This window comes from Neofelis nebulosa, chromosome 13, assembly GCF_028018385.1.
Source record: "Neofelis nebulosa isolate mNeoNeb1 chromosome 13, mNeoNeb1.pri, whole genome shotgun sequence".
Taxonomy (NCBI): Eukaryota; Metazoa; Chordata; class Mammalia; order Carnivora; family Felidae; genus Neofelis; species Neofelis nebulosa.
The window spans coordinates 25,535,396-25,561,799 of NC_080794.1; the positions used below are offsets into that span (position 1 = coordinate 25,535,396).

The window sequence follows — 26,404 nt, forward strand, 5'->3', positions numbered from 1 at the left end:
CCAATGGAATGGGAAAAGATATTTGCAAATGACATATCAGACAAAGGGATAGTATCCAAAATCTACAAAGAACTAACCAAACTCCACACCCCCCAAAAAAAATCCAGTGAAGAAATGGGCAGAAAACACGAACAGACACTTTTCTAAAGAAGACATTCAGATGGCCAACAGGTACATGAAAAGATGCCTCAATGTCACTCATCATCAGGGAAATAAAAATCAAAACCACACTGAGATACCACCTCACGCCAGAGTGGCTAAAATGAACAAATCGGGAGACTACAGATGCTGGTGAGGATGTGGAGAAATGGGAACCCTCTTGTACTGCTGGTGGGAATGCAAACTGGGGCAGCCGCTCTGGAAAACAGTGTGCAGGTTCCACAAAAAATTAAAAACAAATCTACCCTATGACCCAGGAATAGCACTGCTAGGAATTTACCCAAGGAATACAGGAGTGCTGATGCATAGGGGCACTTGTATTCCAATGTTTATAGCAGCACTTTCAACAATAGGCAAATTATGGAAAGAGCCTAAATGTCCATCAAATGACGAATGGATAAAGAAGAAGTGGTTTATATATACAATGGAATACCACTTGGCAATGAGAAAGAATGAAATCTGGCCATTTGTAGCAATGTGGATGGAACTGGAGGGTATTTTGCTAAGTGAAATAATTCAGGCAGAGAAAGATACCATATATTTTCACTCATATGTGTCTCTTGAGAATATTAACAGAAGGCCATGGGGGAGGGGAAGGGGAAAAAAAGTTACAGAGTGAAGGAGGCAAACCATAACAGACCCTTAAATACTGAGAACAGACTGAGGGTTGATGGGGGTTGGGGGAGAGGGGAAAGTGGGTGATGGGCATTGAGGAGGGCACCTGTTGGAATGAGCACTGGGTGTTTTATAGAAACCAATTTGACAATACATTATATTAAAGAATAAATAATAAAAAAGATTTTAAAAAGAGTTATAATCCATTACCAGAAAATATCTTTTTTTTTTTTTTCTCAACGGTTTTTTAATTTATTTTTGGGACAGAGAGAGACAGAGCATGAACGGGGGAGGGGCAGAGAGAGAGGGAGACACAGAATCGGAAACAGGCTCCAGGCTCCGAGCCATCAGCCCAGAGCCTGACGCGGGGCTCGAACTCACGGACCGCGAGATCGTGACCTGGCTGAAGTCGGACGCTTAACCGACTGCGCCACCCAGGCGCCCCAGAAAATATCTTTTTAGAGAGCAACTGACAGCCTGTGAGAATAGAACAGATCCAGGATAGGAACTCTATTTATGATAGATCCTGTGTTGGCAAATGAAAACAGCTGTCCCCTGGCACAGAGGAGTACCCAAAAAGGAAGGACAGAAAAGCCCACACACCTCAGACACAATCAACCCTTATTTCAAGCCACAGGGTCCTTACCCGGTATTTCTTTTCTTGTTCAAATTTTTCTTCAAATTTCCTAATTTTTCGCTTGAGGCTCTGGATGTGCTTGGTGAGCTGGGTAATGGTCTGTGGCTCCTTGCCATCACCACAGCCACACCGTGAAGAACTTCGTGGCCTGTAATGATTGCAGGGAGGGAGAGAATCATCAAAAACCATGGTCTTCCCATAAACATTGCTGCTGGTCTACAAACGAAGCTTCCTGGATTATCAGAGAGGATAGGCCATTTTTGATGAGTCTACCATGGTGGCATTTACTTATTAATAGAGACCACTGATCAAGGAATTCCATTATGGGACAATGCTATCAGGGAATTTAGTGCAGAAATGTCAGAATATTATTCTAGGAAGTGCATTTCCTAAAGTTTGGAAGAGGCCAATTTAAGACAAAAAGAAATAGCCTGCTGTGGAATTATCCAAACAGGTTGCACCTAATAACATTTTTAAAGAAGATATAGATAAATAGTTAATTTTCTTGACACAACAGAGCCTTGTGAATCTAATAAGAATGGACCCCCACCTCCAGAAAATGCATTGACCCTCTCACATAGCCCACAGTTTACAATAGCAATAATCCACTAACTCCCTCAAATCCATCAATAGACAGCCTGCAAGGTCAGATTTGGAAAATTCATCAATGACAGCAGAAGTTACTAAGGAGTAACTAGGATTCTCTGTACATACTTTCAGTCAAGGGACACTCATTTTAGTTTTGAATCCAAATTATTTGTAGATTTTTTTAAAAAAAGAATGCATAGTTTCACACTTTTTTGGGGGAGTGGAGGGCAGCTATTGTAAGCTGCTACTCTTGTGGAATCTAAGAAGAAATTGAGGTAGACAACTCCCAAGCACTGCCACAAGCTATCCCTTGAAGCCACTGTTGGGCATGCAAAGAATATTGAGCTTACCAAGAAGGATACTCCTGATATTTGCATAGACATATTCTTACTTAGAACTCTGGTCATTTGACCAAAAATGTTCAAACATGTAAGCCCTGGGGTACTCCTGCATCTCATGACCATTTCCTCCTGAGATGGCAAGACCTGACACAGTATTCCCAAATAGAAAGTACACTGATTCTTGCCATTCATTGCTCAGGTCTTGAAGTTGTATTTGATAGGCATGTCTGCACTATTTCAGACACACACTTCATTGTAGGTTATAAATGTATTTGAAAAAGTGGATGAAATGAAGATAAGGTTTTCTTACATCATAAACGGCTGAGTGCTGGGTGGAGAAGGGGCTGATTCAGGGTCTAAGTTGAATCTCTGGCTTTGGCTGAAGATGGAGCATCGTGGTGACAGCAGTGGGTTATCACCGTCAGTGATGTGATAGAGAAGCCTGCTAGTCCCAACAGACTGGAGGTCTTCTGGTGCACTGTCTGCTTCATTCTGCCCATCTTTGTGGGCTGGTGCAGGGTCTGAGGAAACAAGATAAATCATCAAGATTCAGAAATGACAGAGGCCTTGAGACTGTCATGTTCCTAAGTAAAGATCATAAACATTCATTATAATGTCTGGCTTCTTTGTCATTTCTTCTTTCTGGGGATATGAAAGGTATGTTTATTCTCAGAGAAACTGGATAGAAAATATTACAAAGCCACTAACAAAAAAAATGGAAATCCAAATTATTTTGGTATAAATTTAAAGTAATGATTCAGTAATGATTCCATTTTATGTAAAAAGCATACATTTATGTGTACAAGTAAGTGCACTAAAATACCAAAGAAGCTACTTAGCAACTACAAAGCATGGAAGAATTAGGAATGATTCTTTTTCTCCACCAAAATTTTTGGTAGCATTTTATTTTTGACAAAAATTAAAAAAACAAGGACAAAACAGATTCCAAATCCTGTCTCCAGCTACGTCTGTGTCTGAATTCTATGATCACTCCCCTTTTATTTTTTTTAATGTTTATTTTTGAGAGAGAGAGAGAGAGAGCGAGCAAGCAGGAGGGGCAAAGAGAGAAGGAGACCCAGAATCCAAAGCAGGCTCCAGGCTCTGAGCTGTCAGAACAGAGACCAACACAGGGCTCAAACTGTTGAACTGTGAGATCATGACCTGAGCCAAAGTCCGATGCTTAACCTACTGAGCCACCCAGGGGCCCAGATCACTCTCCCTTTAAATGAATTCATTAACTTCCCACCTCAGGGCCAGTCCAGAGAGTGGGCACACCTGCGCTCTAGAGGAAGGGCAGATAAGTGAGGAATATGAAGACACTGAGTCAGAGTGGCCAGGTGAGACTCTCTACATCAGGGGGCTCTAGACAGTTATTTGAGCAACAGCCAAAACAAACTCCTTCTCAATTTTGCCCAGCAAACAACTCAGGACAATTCAAGGCTTTCTTTTATTCTTACCCCAAATAAAGAGAAAAACAAATGCTTTCTGGGTGAATAAGCAGAATCTGAAAACACTGATAATCCACTTTTCCAAAATAAACATTTATCACAATTTGGTACCGGATGACTCTTAATCAGGTTTAGAATGGCTCATGTTCTCCAGAGCTTGAAATGCAATTTGCTTTGTGCAACATCAAAGGTCTGATCCCTTGTGTGCTTTCAATTGGCTTCTTCCCTGTTGGGTTTCAGACTGGGAGCCTGGATAATGCCTCCAATGTGCCTGTGAAGCTCACTAACAGCATTCTATCAGTGGCTGAGCTGGCCAGAAGTGCATGAGATGAGGGCTGGTGAAGAGGTGGGGCCAGATGAACACCAGTGCCCAGGTCTGAAAGACAAGGTGTGTCTGACAACTCACCACAGGCAACACCCTTGCTAAGAATAATTTACCCAGAAAACACAGTTTGGCAGGAGCCTTAAAGAGTAACAGGAGTAAGAGTTACTAATCAATAAATGTTATTAATCAACAACATATGCTAACAATCACCTTCAAAGCCCACCAGGAGGTATACAGGTGCTTACCAAATCCTTTCAATAAACCATTAGGACCCAAAAAGAAATGCATTTTATTCATGTTACCTGTTTCTGGACAGAATATTTTGGTAATAATGACGGGGAAGAAGAGAATTTTTAGCAAGCACCTGGGACCAGTGTATTTTTGTTGAAATGGGAAAGGTCTGAGGCATTCAGCCCTTCAGCTCAGCTGTGGCCCTAGGGTCAAAATGAACATGAGTCTCTTGGTGCTGCTTTGTAATGCCAAATGGAGGCACTTGGGCTCCTAGCCATTTGACTGAAGTGGAGGCAAGAAGAGAGCTTAGCTTCTGAAACCCACAGGGTCCTATGATGGAACTTCATAAGATCACAGATCACTCTGAATGGCTCCTTTTGAATTGCATTACAATTAAATCCATAAACCTCCATTTATATGGTGTGTGCTTCTGTGGGCACTTATGTCATTTGCTGCCTACTTAACATACCAAACCCCCTGCCCTAGATTTACCACTAGAGGAAGCAGAGAGCCACAAAGACCTAGAAGCACCAAGCTGAAAACCAACAAAAAGTCAAAAATTGGTAATTTGGTAGTGCTTCAGTTATATGTTCAAACTCATTATTTGAATTGAGAAGTGGCTTAATTAAATCAGATGGTGCATGTGTGTGGGCACTTGCACACACAGAATTATTGAGCTCCTTGCTCAGAAGAGGCCAGCACAGATTCTGAGGAAGCCATTGCTGCTATCATCCTGGGAATAGAGCCCAGGTCAGCTCTTACAGACCCTGCTCCCCAACAGGGAAAAGCTTACTGCGGTTTCTGATGCTTCTCAGTTGAGTATGTTACTTTGTCTTCCGAAGGACAGGGCTGCTTGCTATAGGCCCCCTCATGTGATGCAGTGTGATTTAAAGGAAGGGGCCTAGGAACCAGGAATTTTGGTGTGCTTATACTTTCTTGTGAAGTTCCAGGGACTTTCTGATCTCTCTGTGTCTTTGGCCCATCTTACAGAGCTGTGACAGGAAAGTACAAAGAGGTTGCTGCACATTGTGCCTGAAGTTAACAGTATTGTGCCGTACACTTAAAAAGTTGTTAAGAGTATATATCTATGTCAAAAAAACAGATCTTCAGGTAAAAAAAAAAGTGTAGATCTCGTGTTCTTACCACAATTTAAAAAACAAAACTATTTCTTCTTTTCTTTTCTAAAAGAAATCTTATTTTCTAAAATTTCTATAATGAATAAATCTTAATTTTATAGGAGGAAAAAACAATAAAAGTTAATATTTAAAAAAAGTTTGAAAGAAAATGAGCATTCCTGAGAATGTGAGAAACAACCCCAGGGATGCCACAACAGAGAGCAAAGATTATGAGTTGGAGCCTCAGGTCTACCATTTGTTTAGAAAGACTTCAGAAATGTTGGGCCTTTTTAAACATAGATTTTTTTTTTCACTTGTAAAATGGAGAGAATGATGGTACCTGCCTCACAAGACTAAGTGAGGATGAAGATGAAATGAAATAAAACTATATATTCTACAAAATTTTTGCCATATCCACATAAACATATGTTTACTCCCTGTCCCTCTCTCTCTGTGCGCACACACACACACACACACACACACACACACACACACCAAACTTATGATGGTTCAATTTATGATTTTTTGATGTTACGATGGTGTGAAAGTGAAAACATTCAGTAGAAACCATACTTTGAATTTTGAAATTGGATCTTCTCCTGGGATAGCTTTGTGTGGTACGATACTCTCTTGTGATGCTGGGCAGTGGCAGTGAGCCACAGCTCACAGTCAGCCATGCAGTCACAAGGGTAAACCACCAATACACTTAAAACCATTCTCTATACAGCCATTTTTGTTTCCACTTTTGGTACAGTGTTCAATAAATTACATGAGATATTCAACTTCATAAAATAGGCTTTATGTTAGATAATTTTGCTCAACTGTAGGCTAATGTAAGTGTTCTGAGAACCTATTCATGTAGGCTAGGCAAAGTTAGATTGCTTAGTAGTCTAGGTGTATTTCATGGATTTTTTTTAATGTTTTTTTTTTTATTTATTTCGAGAGAGAGACAGAAAGAACAGAGTATGGTGGCGGAGACAGAGGGAGAGAAAGAATCCCAAGCAGGCTCTGCGTTGTCAGTGCAGAGCCCAACATGGGGCTCAAACTCACGAACCCTGAGATTATGACCCGAGACAAAATCCAGAGGCAGACATTTAACCTACTGAGACACCCAGGTGCCCCTCTGTGAATTTTTGATTTACAATATTTTCAGCTTACAGTGTGTTACCTGGATGCAACCCTATTATAAGTCAAAGAAAATCTGAAGATCTGTATATAGATATAGAGTAGAATATGTACAAAAGAGTACATATTTTATATAAATTAATATATTTACTATGTATTTTAAATGGATAGATAAAATTTCAACCTATAATTGTTTTTATTTTTTAATTTTGGCTTCATTTTAAGTTATGGTGGTCAAGAAATAATGAATTTGATGTGCCAGTTACTATTTTTCTTACTAATACACATTAAAATAAATTTCTAGTAAAACTAACAATATTTGCCCATGGACCTTTGTCTAGCATATTTAGTGAAACACTGAGATAAGGCATAGAAGCTGCTAAACATAGTAACCATGAGAACCATCATTTTATAGTAATTATCATCATCAGAATAAGGAACTGAATATTATCTTCTCTTATTGAACATGAATTATACTCAGAATCCCTGTGGGGTTAATAAGGGAAATGAGAACCAATATACCCCTCAACATATAGTCCCTCCTATCAGTTCTTAGTTATAAATAAGAATAATCATATGTAATATTTCTGGAGTAACTCACTTATTTCTTCAAACCTGTAAGAGTTTTTACATGTATTTAATCTTCAAAACAACCACATGAGGCTGATACTAATATGATCTCTATTTTAAATTCAGTATGCGGGGTGATATAAACTATGTTAGTTCCAGGGAGGGTTTGACCAGTGTCCATGGTAGAAGACTCCACATCTCTGACCCTGGGAGCCAACGGATGTTTCCGGTGGCCCACTTACTGAGCAGTAGGGAACAAAGAAGAGAAATAATTATCATCAGTGCGTGAAGGCCAAGAGACCACTTCTGATCTTGCTGCAACCCCAGAGAGAAACAGAAGTTGTATTATAGCTGTTTAATAAATCAGTCAGATTTAAAAATATATCTACTATGAATTTTTAAGCAATTAAAAATTCATATAAATCTCTATCTGGAACCATTTGAGATGTACTGTTGAAATATAATTGAGTAGAGAGAGGGAAGATGGCGGCGTAGGTGGACGCTAGGCTCACCACGCATCCTGCTGATCACTTAGATTCCACCGACACCTGCTTAAATAACCCAGAAAACCGCCAGAGGATTAGCAGAACGGAGTCTCCAGAGCCAAGCGCAGACCAGAGGCCCACAGAAGAGGGTAGGAAGGGCAGCGAGGCGGTGCGCGCTCCACGGACTGGCGGGAGAGAGCTGGGGTGGAGGGGCGGCTCACCGGCCAAGCAGAGCCCCTGAGTCTGGCTGGCATAAGCGGAGAGGCCTGACGGAATGTGTTCCGACAGCAAGCACAACTTAGCGTCTGGGAGGTCATAAGTTAACAGCTCTGCTCAGAAAGCGGGAAGGCTGGAGGACAAAGGGAGGGAGAGCTGCTGAGCCCCTGGACGACAGAGCTCAGTTTGGTGGGGAACAACAGTGCTTGCCAGCGCCACCTCCCCCGCCCATCCCCCAGACAAAATCCCAAAGGGAACCAGTTCCTGCCAGGGAACTTGCTCGCTCTGTGCAAACACCCAACTCTGTGCTTCTGCGGAGCCAAACCTCGGGCAGCGGATCTGACTCCCTCCTGCTGCCACAGGGCCCCTCCTGAAGTGGATCACCTAAGGAGAAGCGAGCTAAGCCTGCCCCTCCTGCCCCCGTGCACCTTGCCTACCCACCCCAGCTAATACGCCAGATCCCCAGCACCACAAGCCTGGCAGTGTGCAAGTACCCAGATGGGCCACGCCACCCCAGAGTGAATCCCACCCCTAGGAGAGGGGAAGAGAAGGCACACACCAGTCTGACTGTGGCCCCAGCGGTGGGCTGGGGGCAGACATCAGGTCGGACTGCGGCCCCGCCCACCAACTCCAGTTATATACCACAGCACAGGGGAAGTGCCCTGCAGGTCCTCACCACTCCAGGGACTATCCAAAATGACCAAACGGAAGAATTCCCCTCAGAAGAATCTCCAGGAAATAACAACAGCTAATGAACTGATCAAAAAGGATTTAAATAATATAACAGAAAGTGAATTTACAATAATAGTCATAAAATTAATCTCTGGGCTTGAAAACAGTATACAGGACAGCAGAGAATCTCTTGCCACAGAGATCAAGGGACTGAGGAACAGTCACGAGGAGCTGAAAAGCGCTTTAAAAGAAATGCAAAATAAAATGGAAACGACGACAGCTCGGATTGAAGAGGCAGAGGAGAGAATAGGTGAACTAGAAGATAAAGTTATGGAAAAAGAGGAAGCTGAGAGAAAGAGAGATAAAAAAATCCAGGAGTATGAGGGGAAAATTAGAGAACTAAGTGATACACTAAAAAGAAATAATATACGCATAATTGGTATCCCAGAGGAGGAAGAGAGAGGGAAAGGTGCTGAAGGGGTACTTGAAGATATTATAGCTGAGAACTTCCCTGAACTGGGGAAGGAAAAAGGCATTGAAATCCAAGAGGCACAGAGAACTCCCTTCAGACGTAACTTGAACCGATTTTCTGCATGACATATCATAGTGAAACTGGCAAAATACAAGGATAAAGAGAAAATTCTGAAAGCAGCAAGAGATAAACGTGCCCTCACATATAAAGGGAGACCTATAAGACTCGTGACTGATCTCTCTTTGAAACTTGGCAGACCAGAAAGGATTGGCACAATATCTTCAGTGTGCTAAACAGAAAAAATATGCAGCCGAGAATCCTTTATCCAGCAAGTCTGTCATTTAGAATAGAAGGAGAGATAAAGGTCTTCCCAAACAAACAAAAACTGAAGGAATTTGTCACCATGAAACCAGCCCTACAAGAGATCCTAAGGGGGATCCTGTGAGACAAAGTACCAGAGACATCACTACAAGCATAAAACATACAGACATCACAATGACTCTAAACGTGTATCTTTCTATAATAACACTGAATGTAAATGGATGAAATGCACCAACCAAAAGACATAGGGTATCAGAATGGATAAAAAAACAAGACCCATCTATTTGCTGTCTACAAGAGACTCAGTTTAGACTGAGGACACCTTTAGATTGAGAGTGAGGGGATGGAGAACTATTTATCATGCTACTGGAAGCCAAAAGAAAGCTGGAGTAGCCATACTTATATCAGACAAACTAGACTTTAAATTAAAGGCTGTAACAAGGGATGAAGAAGGGCATTATATAATAATTACAGGGTCTATCTATCAGGAAAGGCTAACAATTATAAATGTCTATGCACCGAATACCGGAGCCCCCAAATATATAAAACAATTACTCATAAACATAAGCAACCTTATTGATAAGAATGTGGTCATTGCAGGGGACTTTAACACCCCACTTACAGAAATGGATAGATCATCTAGACACACGGTCAATAAAGAAACAAGGGCCCTGAATGATACACTGGATCAGATGGACGTGACAGATATATTTAGAACTCTGCATCCCAAAGCACCAGAATATACTTTCTTCTCGAGTGCACATGGAACATTCTCCAAGATAGATCACATACTGGGTCACAAAACAGCCCTTCATAACTTTACAAGAATTTAAATTATACCATGCATACTTTCAGACCACAATGCTATGAAGCTTGAAATCAACCACAGGAAAAAGTCTGGAAAACCTCCCAAAGCATGGAGGTTAAAGAACACCCTACTAACAAATGAGTGGGTCAACCAGGCAATTAGAGAAGAAATTAAAAAATATATGGAAACAAATGAAAATGAAAATACAACAATCCAAATGCTTTGGGACGCAGCGAAGGCAGTCCTGAGAGGAAAATACATTGCAATCCAGGCCTATCTCAAGAAACAAGAAAAAATCCCAAATACAAAATCTAACAGCACACCTAAAGGAAATAGAAGCAGAACAGCAAAGGCAGCCTAAACCCAGCAGAAGAAGAGAAATAATAAAGATCAGAGCAGAAATAAACAATATAGAATCTAAAAAAACTGTAGAGCAGATCAACGAAACCAAGAGTTGGTTTTTTGAAAAAATAAACAAAAGTGACAAACCTCTAGCCAAGCTTCTCAAAAAGAAAAGGGAGATGACCCAAATAGATAAAATCATGAATGAAAATGGAATTATTACAACCAATCCCTCAGAGATACAAACAATTATCAGGGAATACTATGAAAAATTATATGCCAACAAACTGGACAACCGGGAAGAAATGGACAAATTCCTAAGCACCCACATCTTCCAAAACTCAATCAGGAGGAAATAGAAAGCTTGAACAGACCCATAACCAGCGAAGAAACTGAATCGGTTATCAAAAATCTCCCAACAAATAAGAGTCCAGGACCAGATGACTTCCCAGGGGAGTTCTACCAGATGTTGAAAGCACAGATAATACCTATCCTTCTCAAGCTATTCCAAGAAATAGAAAGGGAAGGAAAACTTCCAGACTCATTCTATGAAGCCAGTATCACTTTGATTCCTAAACCAGACAGAGACCCAGTAAAAAAGGAGAACTACAGGCCAATATCCCTGATGAATATGGATGCAAAAATTCTCAATAAGATACTAGCAAATCGAATTCAACAGCATATAAAAAGAATTATTCACCATGATCAAGTGGGATTCATTCCTGGGATGCAGGGCTGGTTCAACATTCGCAAATCAATCAACGTGATACATCACATTAACAAAAAAAAAAGAGAAGAACCATATGATCCTGTCAATCGGTGCAGAAAAGGCCTTTGACAAAATCCAGCACCCTTTCTTAATAAAAACCCTTGAGAAAGTCGGGATAGAAAGAACATACTTAGGGCGCCTGGGTGGCGCAGTCGGTTAAGCGTCCGACTTCAACCAGGTCACGATCTTGCGGTCCGTGAGTTCGAGTCCCGCGTCAGGCTCTGGGCTGATGGCTCAGAGCCTGGAGCCTGTTTCCGATTCTGTGTCTCCCTCTCTCTCTGCCCCTCTCCCGTTCATGCTCTGTCTCTCTCTGTCCCAAAAATAAATAAAAAACGTTGAAAAAAAAAAAATTAAAAAAAAAAAAAAAAAAAAGAACATACTTAAAGATCATAAAAGCCATTTATGAAAAGCCCACAGCTAACATCATCCTCAACGGGGAAAAACTGAGAGCTTTTTCCCTGAGATCAGGAACACGACAGGGATGCCCACTTTCACTGCTGTTGTTTAACATAGTGCTGGAAGTTCTAGCATCAGCAATCAGACAACAAAAGGAAATCAAAGGCATCAAAATTGGCAAAGATGAAGTCAAGCTTTCACTTTTTGCAGATGACATGATATTATACATGGAAAATCCAATAGACTCCACCAAAAGTCTGCTAGAACTGATACATGAATTCAGCAAAGTTGCAGGATACAAAATCAATGTACAGAAATCAGTTGCATTCTTATACACTAACAATGAAGCAACAGAAAGACAAATAAAGAAACTGATCCCATTCACAATTGCACCAAGAAGCATAAAATACCTAGGAATAAATCTACCAAAGATGTAAAAGATCTGTATGCTGAAAACTATAGAAAGCTTATGAAGGTAATTGAAGAAGATATAAAGAAATGGAAAGACATTCCCTGCTCATGGATTGGAAGAATAAATGTTGTCAAAATGTCAATACTACCCAGAGCTATCTACACATTCAATGCAATCCCAATCAAAATTGCACCAGCATTCTTCTCGAAACTAGAACAAGCAATCCTAAAATTCATATGGAACCACAAAAGGCCCTGAATAGCCAAAGTAATTTTGAAGAAGAAGACCAAAGCAGGAGGCATCACAATCCCAGACTTTAGCCTCGACTACAAAGCTGTCATCATCAAGACACCATGGTATTGGCACAAAAACAGACACATAGACCAATGGAATAGAATAGAAACCCCAGAACTAGACCCACAAATGTATGGCCAACTCATCTTTGACAAAGCAGGAAAGAACATCCAATGGAAAAAAGACAGTCTCTTTAACAAATGGTGCTGGGAGAACTGGACAGCAACATGCAGAAGGTTGCAACTAGACCACTTTCTCACACCATTCACAAAAATAAACTCAAAATGGATAAAGGACCTGAATGTGAGACAGGAAACCATCAAAACCTTAGAGGAGAAAGCAGGAAAAGACCTCTCTGACCTCAGCCGTAGCAATCTCTTACTTGACACATCCCCAAAGGCAAGGGAATTAAAAGCAAAAGTGAATTACTGGGACCTTATAAAGGTAAAAAGCTTCTGCACAGCAAAGGAAACAACCAACAAAACTAAAAGGCAACCAACGGAATGGGAAAAGATAATTTCTAATGACATATCGGACAAAGGGCTAGTATCCAAAATCTATAAAGAGCTCACCAAACTCCACACCCGAAAAACAACCCAGTGAAGAAATGGGCAGAAAACATGAATAGACACTTGTCTAAAGAAGACATCTGGATGGCCAACAGGCACATGAAAAGATGTTCAACGTCGCTCCTTATCAGGGAAATACAAATCAAAACCACACTCAGATATCACCTCACGCCAGTCAGAGTGGCCAAAATGAACAAATCAGGAGACTATAGATGCTGGAGAGGATGTGGAGAAACGGGAACCCTCTTGCACTGTTGGTGGGAATGCAAATTGGTGCAGCCGCTCTGGAAAGCAGTGTGGAGGTTCCTCAGGAAATTAAAAATAGACCTACCCTATGATCCAGCAATAGCACTGCTAGGAATTTATCCAAGGGATACAGGAGTCCTGATGCATAGGGGCACTTGTACCCCAATGTTTATAGCAGCACTCTCAACAATAGCCAAATTATGGAAAGAGCCTAAATGTCCATCAACTGATTAATGGATAAAGAAATTGTGGTTTATATACACAATGGAATACTACATGGCAATGAGAAAGAATGAAATATGGCCTTTTGTAGCAACGTGGATGGAACTGGAGAGTGTGATCCTAAGTGAAATAAGTCATACAGAGAAAGACAGATACCATATGGTTTCACTCTTATGTGGATCCTGAGAAACTTAACAGAAACCCATGCGGGAGGGGAAGGAAAAAAAAAAAAAGAGGTTAGAGTGGGAGAAAGCCAAAGCATAAGAGACTGTTAAAAACTGAGAACAAACTGAGGTTGATGGGGGGTGGGAGGGAGGGGAGGGTGGGTGATGGGTATTGAGGAGGGCACCTTTTGGGATGAGCACTGGGTGTTGTATGGAAACCAATTTGACAATAAATTTCATATATTAAAAAAAAATAAATATAATTGAGTAATAAATTAGCCATAGTCTTGTGGATTTGTTAATTTTCACTCTTGGGTTTAGCCTTCATGGTGGGCTTTTATAGGTAGCATTCAGGTATATTCCAAAATGCCAAATGTCAGCCTTTATTGGTTTTAAAAGCTAGATAAGCCAAAAGTATGTCCATAATTCTAACAAGGTACAAGCATTAGAGTTCTCAGTCAGCCTCTCCAAAACAACTGAAGGATACACAGTGGGTTCAGTTTTAGGTATGTTGAATTTGAGCACCTGAAGGCACTTAGCAGGTTAGCTATGGGGTTACAACAGAAAGTACATGGGTAATCTTGAAGTCATCCCAGTAACTAAATCTGGGGACACAGGTGAGATTGCTTGCTCAGAGACTACCTACCAAGAGGTGAGCAGCAGTATCTCCAAGGCTAGATTGGGTGGGGGTAAGCATAAGGACAGATGGAAGAGAGATTCCTCATTGGTAAGGCTGGCTGAGTCACCAAATGGGGTGTGGGTGGCACTCCAAGTAGGCTTCTTAGTGCCAGTCTGTGGACAACCACCAGAAACATCAGTGAGGTAGAAGGGTGCGAAATTTGTCACTGTGAAAGCAGGGCTGCGCCTTATGGAAGGCACTCTGCAGTTCTAAGAGCCACTTTGCCATCATGGTTAAAAGCACAGGATTTTAGGGGCGCCTGGGTGGCGCAGTCGGTTAAGCGTCCGACTTCAGCCAGGTCACGATCTCGCGGTCCGTGAGTTCGAGCCCCGCGTCAGGCTCTGGGCTGACGGCTCGGAGCCTGGAGCCTGTTTCCGATTCTGTGTCTCCCTCTCTCTCTGCCCCTCTCCCGTTCATGCTCTGTCTCTCTCTGTCCCAAAAATAAATAAAAAACGTTGAAAAAAAATTAAAAAAAAAAAAAAAGCACAGGATTTTAAAAAAAGCACAGAGGTTAAAAATGTTTGTTAATATTTTATTATTTATTTTTGAGAGAGGCAGAGCATGAGTAGGGGAGGGGCAAAGAGAGAGGGAAACACAGAATCTGAAGCAGCTCCAGGCTCTGAGCTCTCAGCACAGAGCCCAATATGGGGCAGAACTCACAAACCGCGAGATCATAACCTGAGCTGAAGTCGGTTCATGACTGGAGCTGAAGTTGGACGCTTAACCAACTGAGCCACGTAGGCACCCCTCACAGAGGATTTTTCATAAGCTCAGAAACACCTAGATTGAAGCCCCAGTTTTGTCATGTATGTGACCTGGGACACATTATTCACTCTTTACATTCCCAGTTTTCCCATCTATATAATGGGAATTCATTCATTCAGCAAATGTTTATTAGCCATCTACTGCATGCCAGAGCCCTGTTTCAGGGAAGAATGACAAAACAGTATCTATCTCATAAATTGTTGGAGAATTGAAAAGGAGACAAGGAATCTCAAGTGCTTAAGACAGTGCCCCAGGGGAGGGGATATAACCCATCAATAAATGTTACTTGCTGTTGTTTTGTATTTATGGTGGTATCTTTTACCTAGTTAAGAAACTTGGTAGAAGAGTTGGCTAGGGGAAAGGAAGATAAATTCAGTTCTAGATACCCTGAGTTAACAGGCAGTTTTGGCCATCCAGTGCCGGTGCCCAGGAGGCCCTGGATATGTGTAGGTATGGAGCTCAGGAGACAGAGTCCAGCTGGGTTTGATCTCAGCATGTACTTCCCCAAATCTGTCATCTGCAGGAGGAGGCAGAGCCATCTGCCTCATTTTCATTTTGAAGGAGTCAATGTACTGATTACAATTAAAATGAATGGCTAATAGGTGAGGGCATTGGGTTAGCTGAAAAATGAAAAATCCCAAATTTCTCCCTAAAACCCAGAAAACTACATGGATCAAGAAGCCTCAGCTCAGATCTAAACATTTTCCTTTCATCTGCATTTTTAAATACTATCTTCTAATTAAATTTCCATCAGTAAATACAGAACCAGGTTTTAGGTTTTTGAGTAGTTTTGTTTTTCTTTTTGGTATTTTTTTTTACTGCATGATTATTGTAAGGTCAAGTACATTTTTTAAGTAAGCTCTACACCCAATGTGGGGCTTGAACTCATGACCTTGAAATCAAGAGTTGCATGCTCTACTGACTGAGCCAGCCAGGCACCCTTGTGAATAGTTCTTAAGTTAAATTTAACTTCATACCTCTTGTTTCCTAGAAAATTATAAGAGGACAATTTCAGAATATTTTTTTCTTGAGTTGTGATTATATCTAACATAAGCAATACTTTTACCAAGGAAACATAACATATATAAATCATAGAAATACCCAAATATATAAATCTTCAGGGTATATTGTCACTGATTATTTTACAAGTCCAATCATAACTTATATGCAGTTTCATAATAGACAATAAGGAAGATGTGATATATACAATGGAATATTACTCAGCAATCGAATGAAATCTTGCCATTTTCAATGACATGGATGGAACTACAGTGTATGTACTATGCTAAGTGAAATAAGTCAGAAAAAGACAAATATCATATGAATTCATTTATATGTGCAATTTAAGAAACAAAACAGATGAATATAGGGGAAGGGAAGGAAAAATAAGATAGAAACAGAGAGGGAGACAATCCTTAAGAGACTCTTAAATACCAAGAACAAACTGAGGGTTGCTGGAGGGATATTGGGTGTGGGCATGAGCTAAGTGAGTGATGGGTATTGAGGAGGGCACTTGTTGGGATGAGCACTTGGTGTTATATATAAGTGATAAATCACTAAATTCTACTCCCGAAATCATTACTACACTATATATTAACTAACTTGGATTTAAATTTTTAAAAAGCCTTGGAATGACATAAAATAAATAAAATAAAATAAAATAAAATAGTTCTTTTCTAGTATTTTTATGGTCTCAATGGTAAGAATAAGGAATAAATGACTTCTAGTTAGAAAAAAAAACGAAACAAAACAGTATCTACAAAGGCTCAACCAAAGGAATCACATTGCCATTTGGCTAACATGTTGTTTATCCTATATACTATTATGCTAACCTTTTAGTATCATTTGGGGAAAAGAAAACAGTTTGAAATCACCCAAATTTTCAGAATAATAATGTTCAATAAATTTAAGTGTCCAGACAAAATTAAGTATCTTAAATACATTTTAATTCCATACCATAACTAGCTTAGCAAAATAAGGTCACAAAGTAAAAGAAAAGAGGCAGTAAAGACAACTAGAATGAATAGAGACAGAGGAAGACAAAGTGGCAAGGTCATGGCTGAGAAAGAGAAGTAGCCAGAAAGCTGTGGGGAAAAAAAAGAAGAATAGAAACAAAGTGATAGCATGGTGGTGGGGATGGGTAAGAAGGAAGGAGAGGCAAGTGACAAAGGTTGAGTTTATACCCAGGAAACATGGAGTGAACATAAGCTTCTAGTCCATGAAAGACTGAGGTCTTCAGACATTAATGACTTCTAACCTAAATCAAAGTAAATTCTACCCATGGGCTATAGTAACATGACCTATGCTGAGGACAGATGTGAGATCTCCAGATCCTGTCACAATGAGAAAGGGAAGAAATCCATTTTTTGCATTGTTTTGGAGTAGAACATTTGAAGTAGGAATAATTAATATTTTTGGAGGCAGTTTCTACACAGGACCAAACCAAATGTCCAATTTGGTAAGGAAAGAAGCAAATCTTCTAGACAAATCTACCAGGTGGCTAAATGAAGCTTTGTACCTTATTCTCTGATTATCCAAGACTTATTCTTTTGCCTATATGCATACTACCAAAGAACAGTTGAGAAATTAACAAGGGAAATGGCCAAGGCCAATGAACAACTTTTTCCCTCCCCGTGTCACAAAAGTGGAGCCAAATGCTCAGATTACAGAGCTCTGCTTGAACTGTGGAACCAGGGAAAGAGCAAGCATCTATCACTATCCACAATAATGTCCAAGATTTGGAAGCACCCTCTTGATATATAGAGAAAGCTGGATACTGTGTTCTGGTTATTTTTCAGGCTAAAAGACTCTCCAGGTCCTCTAGTCAACTCCTGCACAATTGACCGCCTCAGTGGTACAGCGGAAAAAAAATTCTATTAAGATAACAAGCAATCTTTGTAAGCATTCACATTCATAAGCAGATGTACTTTGCAAAGCAGAAGGAAAACTGAATATACAAAGCAAACAGGAAGGCTATCAAAGGAAATTCTAATCTTCAATTGGGGTCTGTATCTTTATGAGCCTCATCCAATGTTAGTTAGGAAAATTTGGTCAGAGAAGTTAGTCCCAAAGCTCCACATAGAGCCACAAAAAAGTATGATCCTCATGGAACTGGAAGAGACAGTAAAGGTTGTTCACGCTGAGCTTGGGGATGGTAGGGTTGGGCATCCAGAACAGTGTTAGACACCAAGTATCTGGGCATGATATATGGGTAACTATGTGAAAGAGAAAGGGGGTATATGAAAACTCTCTGTACTGTCTGCTCAATTTTCTATAAACCTAACACTTCTTAAAAAATTAATTTAAAAAAACACGACTATAAATCTACAAGTTAAAAGCCTGGACTCTCGAGTCAGAGCCCCAAACTTGGTCTGACACTATACTTGATCTTAGCCAAAAGTCTGAGATGCCACTTGCACACAATTATTATGTCCTTGGCCAGGTAAGGCTCTTCTAAGTCAGAGTCCTCATTTACAAAGAGTTACAGCAAGGACAAATGTTACCACAGTCCTTGACCTGCCTTAAAAACTGAATTTAAAAATCTTGTTAAAAATAATCACCTAGCAGTTTAGGCTGTAGGACTGTTTTTTTTTTTCCTTTCCCTATAAAGCAGTTACAGAAACAGACTCAGAGAATATACTGTCATCTATGAATTTTGAAATCATTAAAAAAAAAACTTTCTTTGGAAAACAAGGGGCTAATGTGAAGCCCCCTATTTCAGACACTATGAAGATGGTAATAAAAGTACCAGGGAAAAATCATTAACAGTAAAGATAATTTCCAGCCAAGTTATGTCATAGGTTTAGCACAGGATAGGTTTATGGTAACAAATGTAGTTTCAACTTTAATAGGAGGTAATTATTCAACCATCAGCTCTGTAGATTATTGCTGTTATAAATACTTTTTGCTGAAGAGAATTAGTGTAATGTCAATCATATGCAATGTTCTAGAGGGAACCTAGGAAATGAACGGTACTAATGGCATTTCAACACCTTGAAAGTAGCTAGAATTATGAGAGTAGATAAAGACAAGGGTAAACATTATCAGTTGGGAAAAAGGCCACATAAGCTCTGATCACAGCAAGAATTCCCAGGTTTTTAAAAAATTATAGCTGACATTTATTGACCATTTACTAAGAGGGATGTGCTAAGTGCCTCATATGTATTATGCTACAATAGTTTCACAATAATCTAAGAAGTAAATACTATTCTTTTTTCCCATATTAAAGAAAAGGAAGCTGATGCATAGAGAGAACAAATCACTTGTCCAAGATCACCCAACCTGCTCATCAAGTTCTGTAAAGAATTATGTTTCCGAACAAGGTAGAGCCAATGAATATAATTTATTTGGGCTTTCAAGAAGTGCATGGCATGGTTTTTAAATGAGAAATTGTTTAAAAACAAAACCAAATGGTGATTGAGCTAAATGTTTTGCAGTGGATTACAAAATCCACTTAACAATATGCACCAAAGAACAGAGATGAATTAGTATCTTTATGATGGAAATATCAGTACTAATCCTTGCAAATGGATCCTGGGTTAACCTTATTTTACATTTCAAAAATGACATAGAAGAGATAGTAGCATTGCGAGTCTGAATTTGCAGATGATATTGATATTTTTCAAAGAATAAAATGCTAAGCTACTACAGAAGCAGCTCGCAAAGCATGAGGAAGCTCAACAGTGACAGACGACCTTCAATGTGGGCCAGTAGGCAATGCAGCTGGAGAAAACTAATCCATGTACTCTTAATAATAAGCACTAAACTATTAGTTTGGTAGGGAATGGAATTTTGGGAGCTCTAATGGAATGCAGTTCTATGACAAAAAGGCCAAGAAAAGAACATGCATCTCTAGGAAGAGTTTCGAAAACAATATAACAAGCATAATATTTTGTAATTAATAAAACACCCCCATGCCCATATTTTTTAGATATTAATTCATTTTTTGTTGAGATCATTGTAGCTTCACATGTAGTTACAAGAAATAATAGAAGGATCCCTTGTCCATGTTGCCAATTTCCCCTAATGGTATCATATCTACAAATAAAATTCTATTTGACTCCATCTGGAATACATTATGCAGGTCAGGTAAATGCATATTAAGAAAGGTACAGGGTTCTAGAGATGGTTTAGATCATAGGACCTGAAATAAATATGTGAAGAGGGGTTATAACAGGTTATTCAACTATAAATCTAGGTCCCTTCAGGTTGACAAAACAAACTCAGGAGTGGATAAAGAAAATATGACTTTCATAACACATTAATAGAGTATATAGGTTGGCTATGGGCTTAATTTCAAATTCTAGAATATTAGAACCATGGGGACTTAATATTTAGACTGGATAGCTAATAGTATAGTGTGAAGCACTAAACTATGGAGTCTGACTGGGAAACCCTCCCTTCCTCCCATTTCCTCCCAACCTCTACCACTCAGTAGCTGTGGGACCTTCAGCAAGTTACACTAACTCTCCAAGCTTATTTCCTCATCTTCCATCTGGGGATAATAATGGCACCTACCTCATTCAGGACTGTGAACATAAAACAGGGAAACCCATGTAACAATGTCTGACACAAATGAAAATGTCATTGTTAGTGCTGTTAATAATACTGATGGCATGCATTTAAAAGCTTTTAAAAGGGTGTTTCTAAATCTTGGCACTATTGACATCTTGGACCAGATAATTCTTTATTGGGGTGGTGGGGTGGACATTGGGGGTTCCTTACATTGCAGGATGTTCAGAAGCATCCTTGGCCTCTACTCATTAAATGTGGCACTCACCTTCAAGCTGCGATACTGAAAATGTCCCTAGATAATGCCAAATATCCCCAAGGTAGGGAGAGAGGAAGGTAGAGAGATGAAAAAAAAAAAAATCAACCCTGACTGAAAACCACTACTTTAAAGAAACTGAAAAGATGAAGTACTACTTTCTACAGTGGTAGCCATTTCTTAATGTTAAAGCAACAGGTGGTACATACTGAAAATATAAAAAGGTTCAGGAAGGACTTAGAAATAATACATATACATACACATTGACCCATAATAAACAAAGTTTCTAAAGAATATTTGGAATTCTGTGCACTTACAAGGTTGAAGTAATGGACCCCCTCTTACCAACTTTCAAACAGTGTCTGGACTACTGCCAGATAGGATGAAACACCAAGTTATGTAGATGCCCCACCTAGTGGGATACTTGAGATGTCCCCTTTTCCAGAAGGCCAATTATAAACTCCACCTGCAGCAAGAACGCATTGCATGGTACTCTCTAGAGAAGCTCTGGAGTACTGTGCTCTAGAAAGTGTTCCTAAATCTATCTGCCCCTCAGAATTATGAGGGGGAGATTTTCAAACATGGAGATTTTTCAGGCTTCAACCTACATTTAAATTTTTCCTTTTAAGATAGAGAGCTCAGACATCTGGAAGTGTAATAATAACTCCCAAGTAATTGGGAACTTCTGGTCAAGTGGACAGTGTCTTGAAATGTGAGAGAGAAGGCCAGGTCCTCTTTAACTCTGCCCCATCTTAACTTCAACATCAGGAAAAGACCTACAAACCATGAAGAATTCTTTATGGGAATAATTATAGCCTGTATTAGTTTTTTGTAATAATCAACATTAGGAACAAGGCTCTTACCCAAATAGTTAGATTTGAAAATCAAGATTTTACAGTAAAAGAATTAATTAGAAACTGCTGTGGCATTATTATTTCTAGTAATAAGTCTTTAGTTATCACTGGTGACAGCTTTTGCCACAAACTCCAAACTATTCAATCACCTGTGGTCACACAGAACAGGGGTTACTATGCTTAGTCATGTGGAACAAACAGTCCTTCTGCAAACTTAGAAAATGACAAGCAGTTGAAAAGAAATTTTCATTCCATTTTCTGTTCAACAACACCAGAATAGATCCTTACTAATGCAACAGAGGAAGCATTTGCTTCAACTGTAAGAGGCTATTGATGTAGTTCGGATTTTTGAGCCTAAGTGCTTTCAGGGTTTCCATATCAAATTAGGCAATTTGCAACCTACAAGTAGGGTGACTAGTTGTCACAGATTGCCTAGGACTAAGAATTCCAAGCATGTGTGACTTTTAATGATAAAACTGGGACATTCCTGGGCAAATTGGACATTCCATGACAATTGGTTACCCTATGTACAGTCTTGAAGTTATCTACCAGGTGTCATTTTTTTCTAAGGGCCTCTACATCTACACCCCTCAAATCTGTCCCTGTCCCTTGTCCATGTCCCATCCCACCCTTTTCTAGCCTGAGGACTTGGGTGCTCAAGCACCTTCCTCCTTCTGAAGTAAATGACTGAGCCAACTGGTCACTGACCCTGAGTTGTAAGTCCATGTTGTCCATGAAACTGAGGTGAAGCAGAGTCAAAGAGAACCTGAGAGAACCTGGTCTTCTCTCTCATAATTCAAGACACTTAAATAATGGTTCCCACCATTTGGGAGTGTTTATGAAATATAAATATTACAAGACTTCTACCCCAGACTGTCTAAAGATAAGGACTAAGAATCCTTGCAGAAGCTTGCAAAGCTTCCTGGTAATTGTGATGTGCAGGAAGTCTCACAAACACTATTTAGAACACAGTGCTCCTCCAGGGGTACCATGAAATGTGTTTTTGCTGCAAGTGCAGTTCATAATTGCATTGCCAGAGTGGAGACACATTTCAGGTATTTTACTAGGTAGGACTGATCTTTGCAATACATAAACCCAAGTTAAAACCCAATACTTTGATCTCAAGATGTAGAGAGTATAATGCTTTGCTAAGATCATCATTTCAAATGCCTACTGAAAAAGTTTTACTTTACTGGTCAGGTCCTAATTGAGTCTAAAGAAAGCTTGAAACCTATTTATGTCATACCAATTTATAGTTATAAATGTTTGCTTTTAATAGTGAACTGGTAGCATATTATGTCCAGAAATTCCTGTAAAAATCACCCCTTGGGCTTTGTCTTTGTTATAGCAATTATTGATATCAAAAATAAGTAATTGAATATTTCTATACATGTAAGGCTCAGGGCTAGATGTTATACTTTGGGAAAGGACAAAATTTTAAATTAATATATTCCTTTATAGACTTATGGCCATTTGTACTATTATGTGATCACACTCTCAAAAGAGATTTATACACACATAAAAACTAGCTTCGAGATGTTCAAAGATCACTCTAGAAATCCCTTCACAGGGCCTAAGACTCTAAATGAGCAAACATTTCTTCCTTCTGAGTGACACATGGAATAGAAATATAGGACCTTCCTATAAACACTTATCTTGGAAGCCAATGAGACTAAACGATTCCATAAATTAATCTGTGAAAACCTAGTCTAAATGCTTGCCAATTTGGCAATATTCCTGCCAAATGAAGAGACTTTTTAGGTCCCTAAAAACATCTAGCAGGTGGTTTCCAGATTGTGTCAAAGGGTTATTGGAAAATTAGAGAAGAAAGGTGTCAAATAAATATTACAAGTTTCAATATAAGGGCTGGAGCTTCTTCACTTTCCCCATATCAAGTTTCATGCAGTCATTTTAGCTAAATGAGACTCCTTAGTCACAAAGACTACAAAGGTGAAAAACATCAAGATGGGTTTTTGAAAACTTGTGAGAAATCTTGACTAGTACACACACAGTGAAAACGTCTCTTTTTCATAGACTCTCTTGGAAGGGCTCTGGAACATCTCAGATTCACCTACATTTTGGAAAATTCAGTACCCAACCCACAAGTCTCCTTTGTAAGGAACCTTCTGTCCATTTCTGCCATTTAACACTTAACATGAAATGTATTGATGGTTCCTTTGTATGGGCAATTCCTACATGAACTCAGTATGTATTTCCATTACACAAGGAGTGTTAATAAAGTTGTCCAAATCCTGTCCATCCAGGATGAGAAAATGCAAAACTACTCCTGATCTTTGGAGAATATAAGACAATACATGCACTTAAAAGTCATCATGTAAAATTAAAATATATATATATATCCATATCCAACACGCAAATATTGTACAATTCTGCCAGATACTTGTGTAGCTACACAAAACATCAAATAACTCAAAAGTTAATTTATATCTGGTTTAAGATTTCTTTATGTGTTTTGTATGTGGTTTGTTGGGGTTGGTAGAAGAAGAAGAGTGTGTCTAATAATCTGACTTAAACCTCTAATTAGATCGACATTGGGCTCTGCCCATTTTACTTGCCTCCCATCCAAACACAATGGCCAACAGAACAAGGGTAGCTCACCAGACAATAATGACACCCAACTAGCCACCTGCATCCATGAGGAAATAATTTATCACTTAACAGTAGGTTTGCACCTGGCCTCAGTGTCCTTACTGTGAAGTGTATTATTTCACAGGTTTGTTTAAAGATTTAATATAAAATATACAAAGTACTTAGGACAGTGTCTGGATCACAAAAGTCTTCAATAACAGTAGCTACCATTAATAGCTTTATTATTGGCCACTATTATTTAATATGCTTAGTTGTTAATATTCTTAATTAATAAACACTGGAAGCTTTGCCTACTTAGATCATATGGATCTGTTTTAAACAGTAATGTTTTAAATGAACTATTAATAATCATACTGAAACACTCTACCTTCTTAAATCTCTTCCTTCAATTCTTGAAACTAAAGGGCATCTCATGAAGCAAGCTCACTTAAGCCAATTTTATCACCTATCTAGAAACCAGTTTACAAACCCCTGATCTATTTGTGTTACAAAAGATAAGCTGTGCTCTCATTTCTACTCATATAAATTAGTGTTTCTTTTCTATCTAAATCTTTCAGGGAGCATTAGTTTGCCTTCTGCTTACTAGTCAATCTACCATTCCTGGGATTAAAACCAGAGAAATTATCAGACAAATGAGAACCAATTTTGAGACTTTTCAACACAGACGTTAATGCTAAAAAAAAAAATTGAGACAAAAAAAGACAATATAGGATCAGAATGAGCTACACCACTCACCTCCACTTTCCTATGTTGATGAATCATCTTACAAGCAGGTAATAGAAGAAAGGAAGTAGTAATGTTAAAACTATCCCATCACTGAATACCTCAAAAATACCATGACAATCGACAGTACAGATTATCTACATGCAGTGATAGAAAATAAGCACACTACTTGTTTGTCACAGGAGGCCAATCAGGCATTCATTAGGACCAGGAGTAGTGGTGGATGTTTTTCACCTGACACCTATTTATGCATAGTCTGATGCTTGGCCCCCAGCTGGAGAGAATTCTCTGTATCAGAACACACCTTAATTCTTCCTGGACCATCTCAGCTCCCCCACTGCACCTCTTCAGTTTTTCTGTTGCACCAGGCATGGTTTCCCACAAGAGGCCAGGTTTAGGAGAAAGCAGCAAGAGCCTGAACTATCCTGATGGTACATGTGAGGACATTCCCCCACCTCAGCCTCTTACCTGCAACATCTGCGCCTTCTGCAAGCACACTCTGGGTCGACACTGGGTCTGGGTCCTTGAGTCCATGCACCTGAGCAGCTTCTTCCTGGTTTGTCAAAAATGCAGAGCACAGATCAGTTTCTAGGGCTTGGAGCTTGAGCAAGGAATTCTGCCAGCAAAAGCAGAACATCAGGCTAGCTAAGTAACTGCCTAATACACAACAGTAAGTCCGCAGTTCCTGCAGAACACCTTCCTCCAGCGCCTGGCAGGAGGAGGATCTCAACCACAGCTGCTTCAGGCAGAGCTGATTGTACCAGAATCAGGTACACATTATTCCACATGCAACCTCAGTTTCTGCCTCATTTCAATCCTAACGTATTTGGCTTTATATGTCACACACGGGACTGGTGATTTCGTCAGCAAGAGACGCTGTACCAAGAGAACCAATCTGAGACGGTATCTGCTTCCCGGGTGCTTGAGGCTTTACGCTTTGCAAGTGCTTCATTCATTGTGCTGACATCAGGAGCAAGTGATATTAGGCCCCTCCCAGGCTACCATTCATAAAAGCCAGCATCCCTTAACCTCTGAACACTGCAGCAGACTGCAGTGCATAAAGAGTTACTGCTGCAGAGACTGCCTAGCATCTGGGAGCTGCTTCTGGGCTCCCTGATCTACATCTGTATGTGTGTGTGTGTGGGGGGGGGGGTGTATGCATGCATGTGTGTGTGTGTGTGTCTTCTGAAGTTGTTCCTCTCACATGGAATGGCTATCACTGCCTTTATCAGGAGCAGAGTGGAAGAAGCAAGGCAGAGGCCCCTGGTCACTGAGTGTGACCCAGCCACTGAGGGAGAAGCAATTTCTGAGCTCCCAGAACAACCCTACCCCACCCCCTTCATTTCCCATTTTAAATTTCTCTCATGGTTCTTAATAAGAATAGAGTCATACAGACTGATGCATGTATCCTGCCATGATACAGATACCCAGCAAATTAATTCCCCTGACCAGATGAAAGTGAGT

At 39.8% G+C, this 26,404-nt stretch overlaps 1 protein-coding gene across 3 annotated transcripts in view; it reads right to left on the bottom strand.

Annotated features, from left to right (window-relative positions):
• Positions 1 to 26,404, bottom strand: part of FAM13C (family with sequence similarity 13 member C) — a 177,950-nt gene that overhangs the window by 34,416 nt on the left and 117,130 nt on the right. For all 3 annotated transcript variants that reach the window (XM_058696377.1, XM_058696376.1, XM_058696375.1), the window contains 3 exons: positions 25,409 to 25,493; positions 2,651 to 2,861; positions 1,421 to 1,559 (listed from right to left, as the gene is read on the bottom strand). In XM_058696377.1, coding sequence (XP_058552360.1) covers positions 1,421 to 1,559; positions 2,651 to 2,861; positions 25,409 to 25,493 — 435 coding nt within the window. The remainder of the gene's footprint in view (positions 1 to 1,420; positions 1,560 to 2,650; positions 2,862 to 25,408; positions 25,494 to 26,404) is intronic.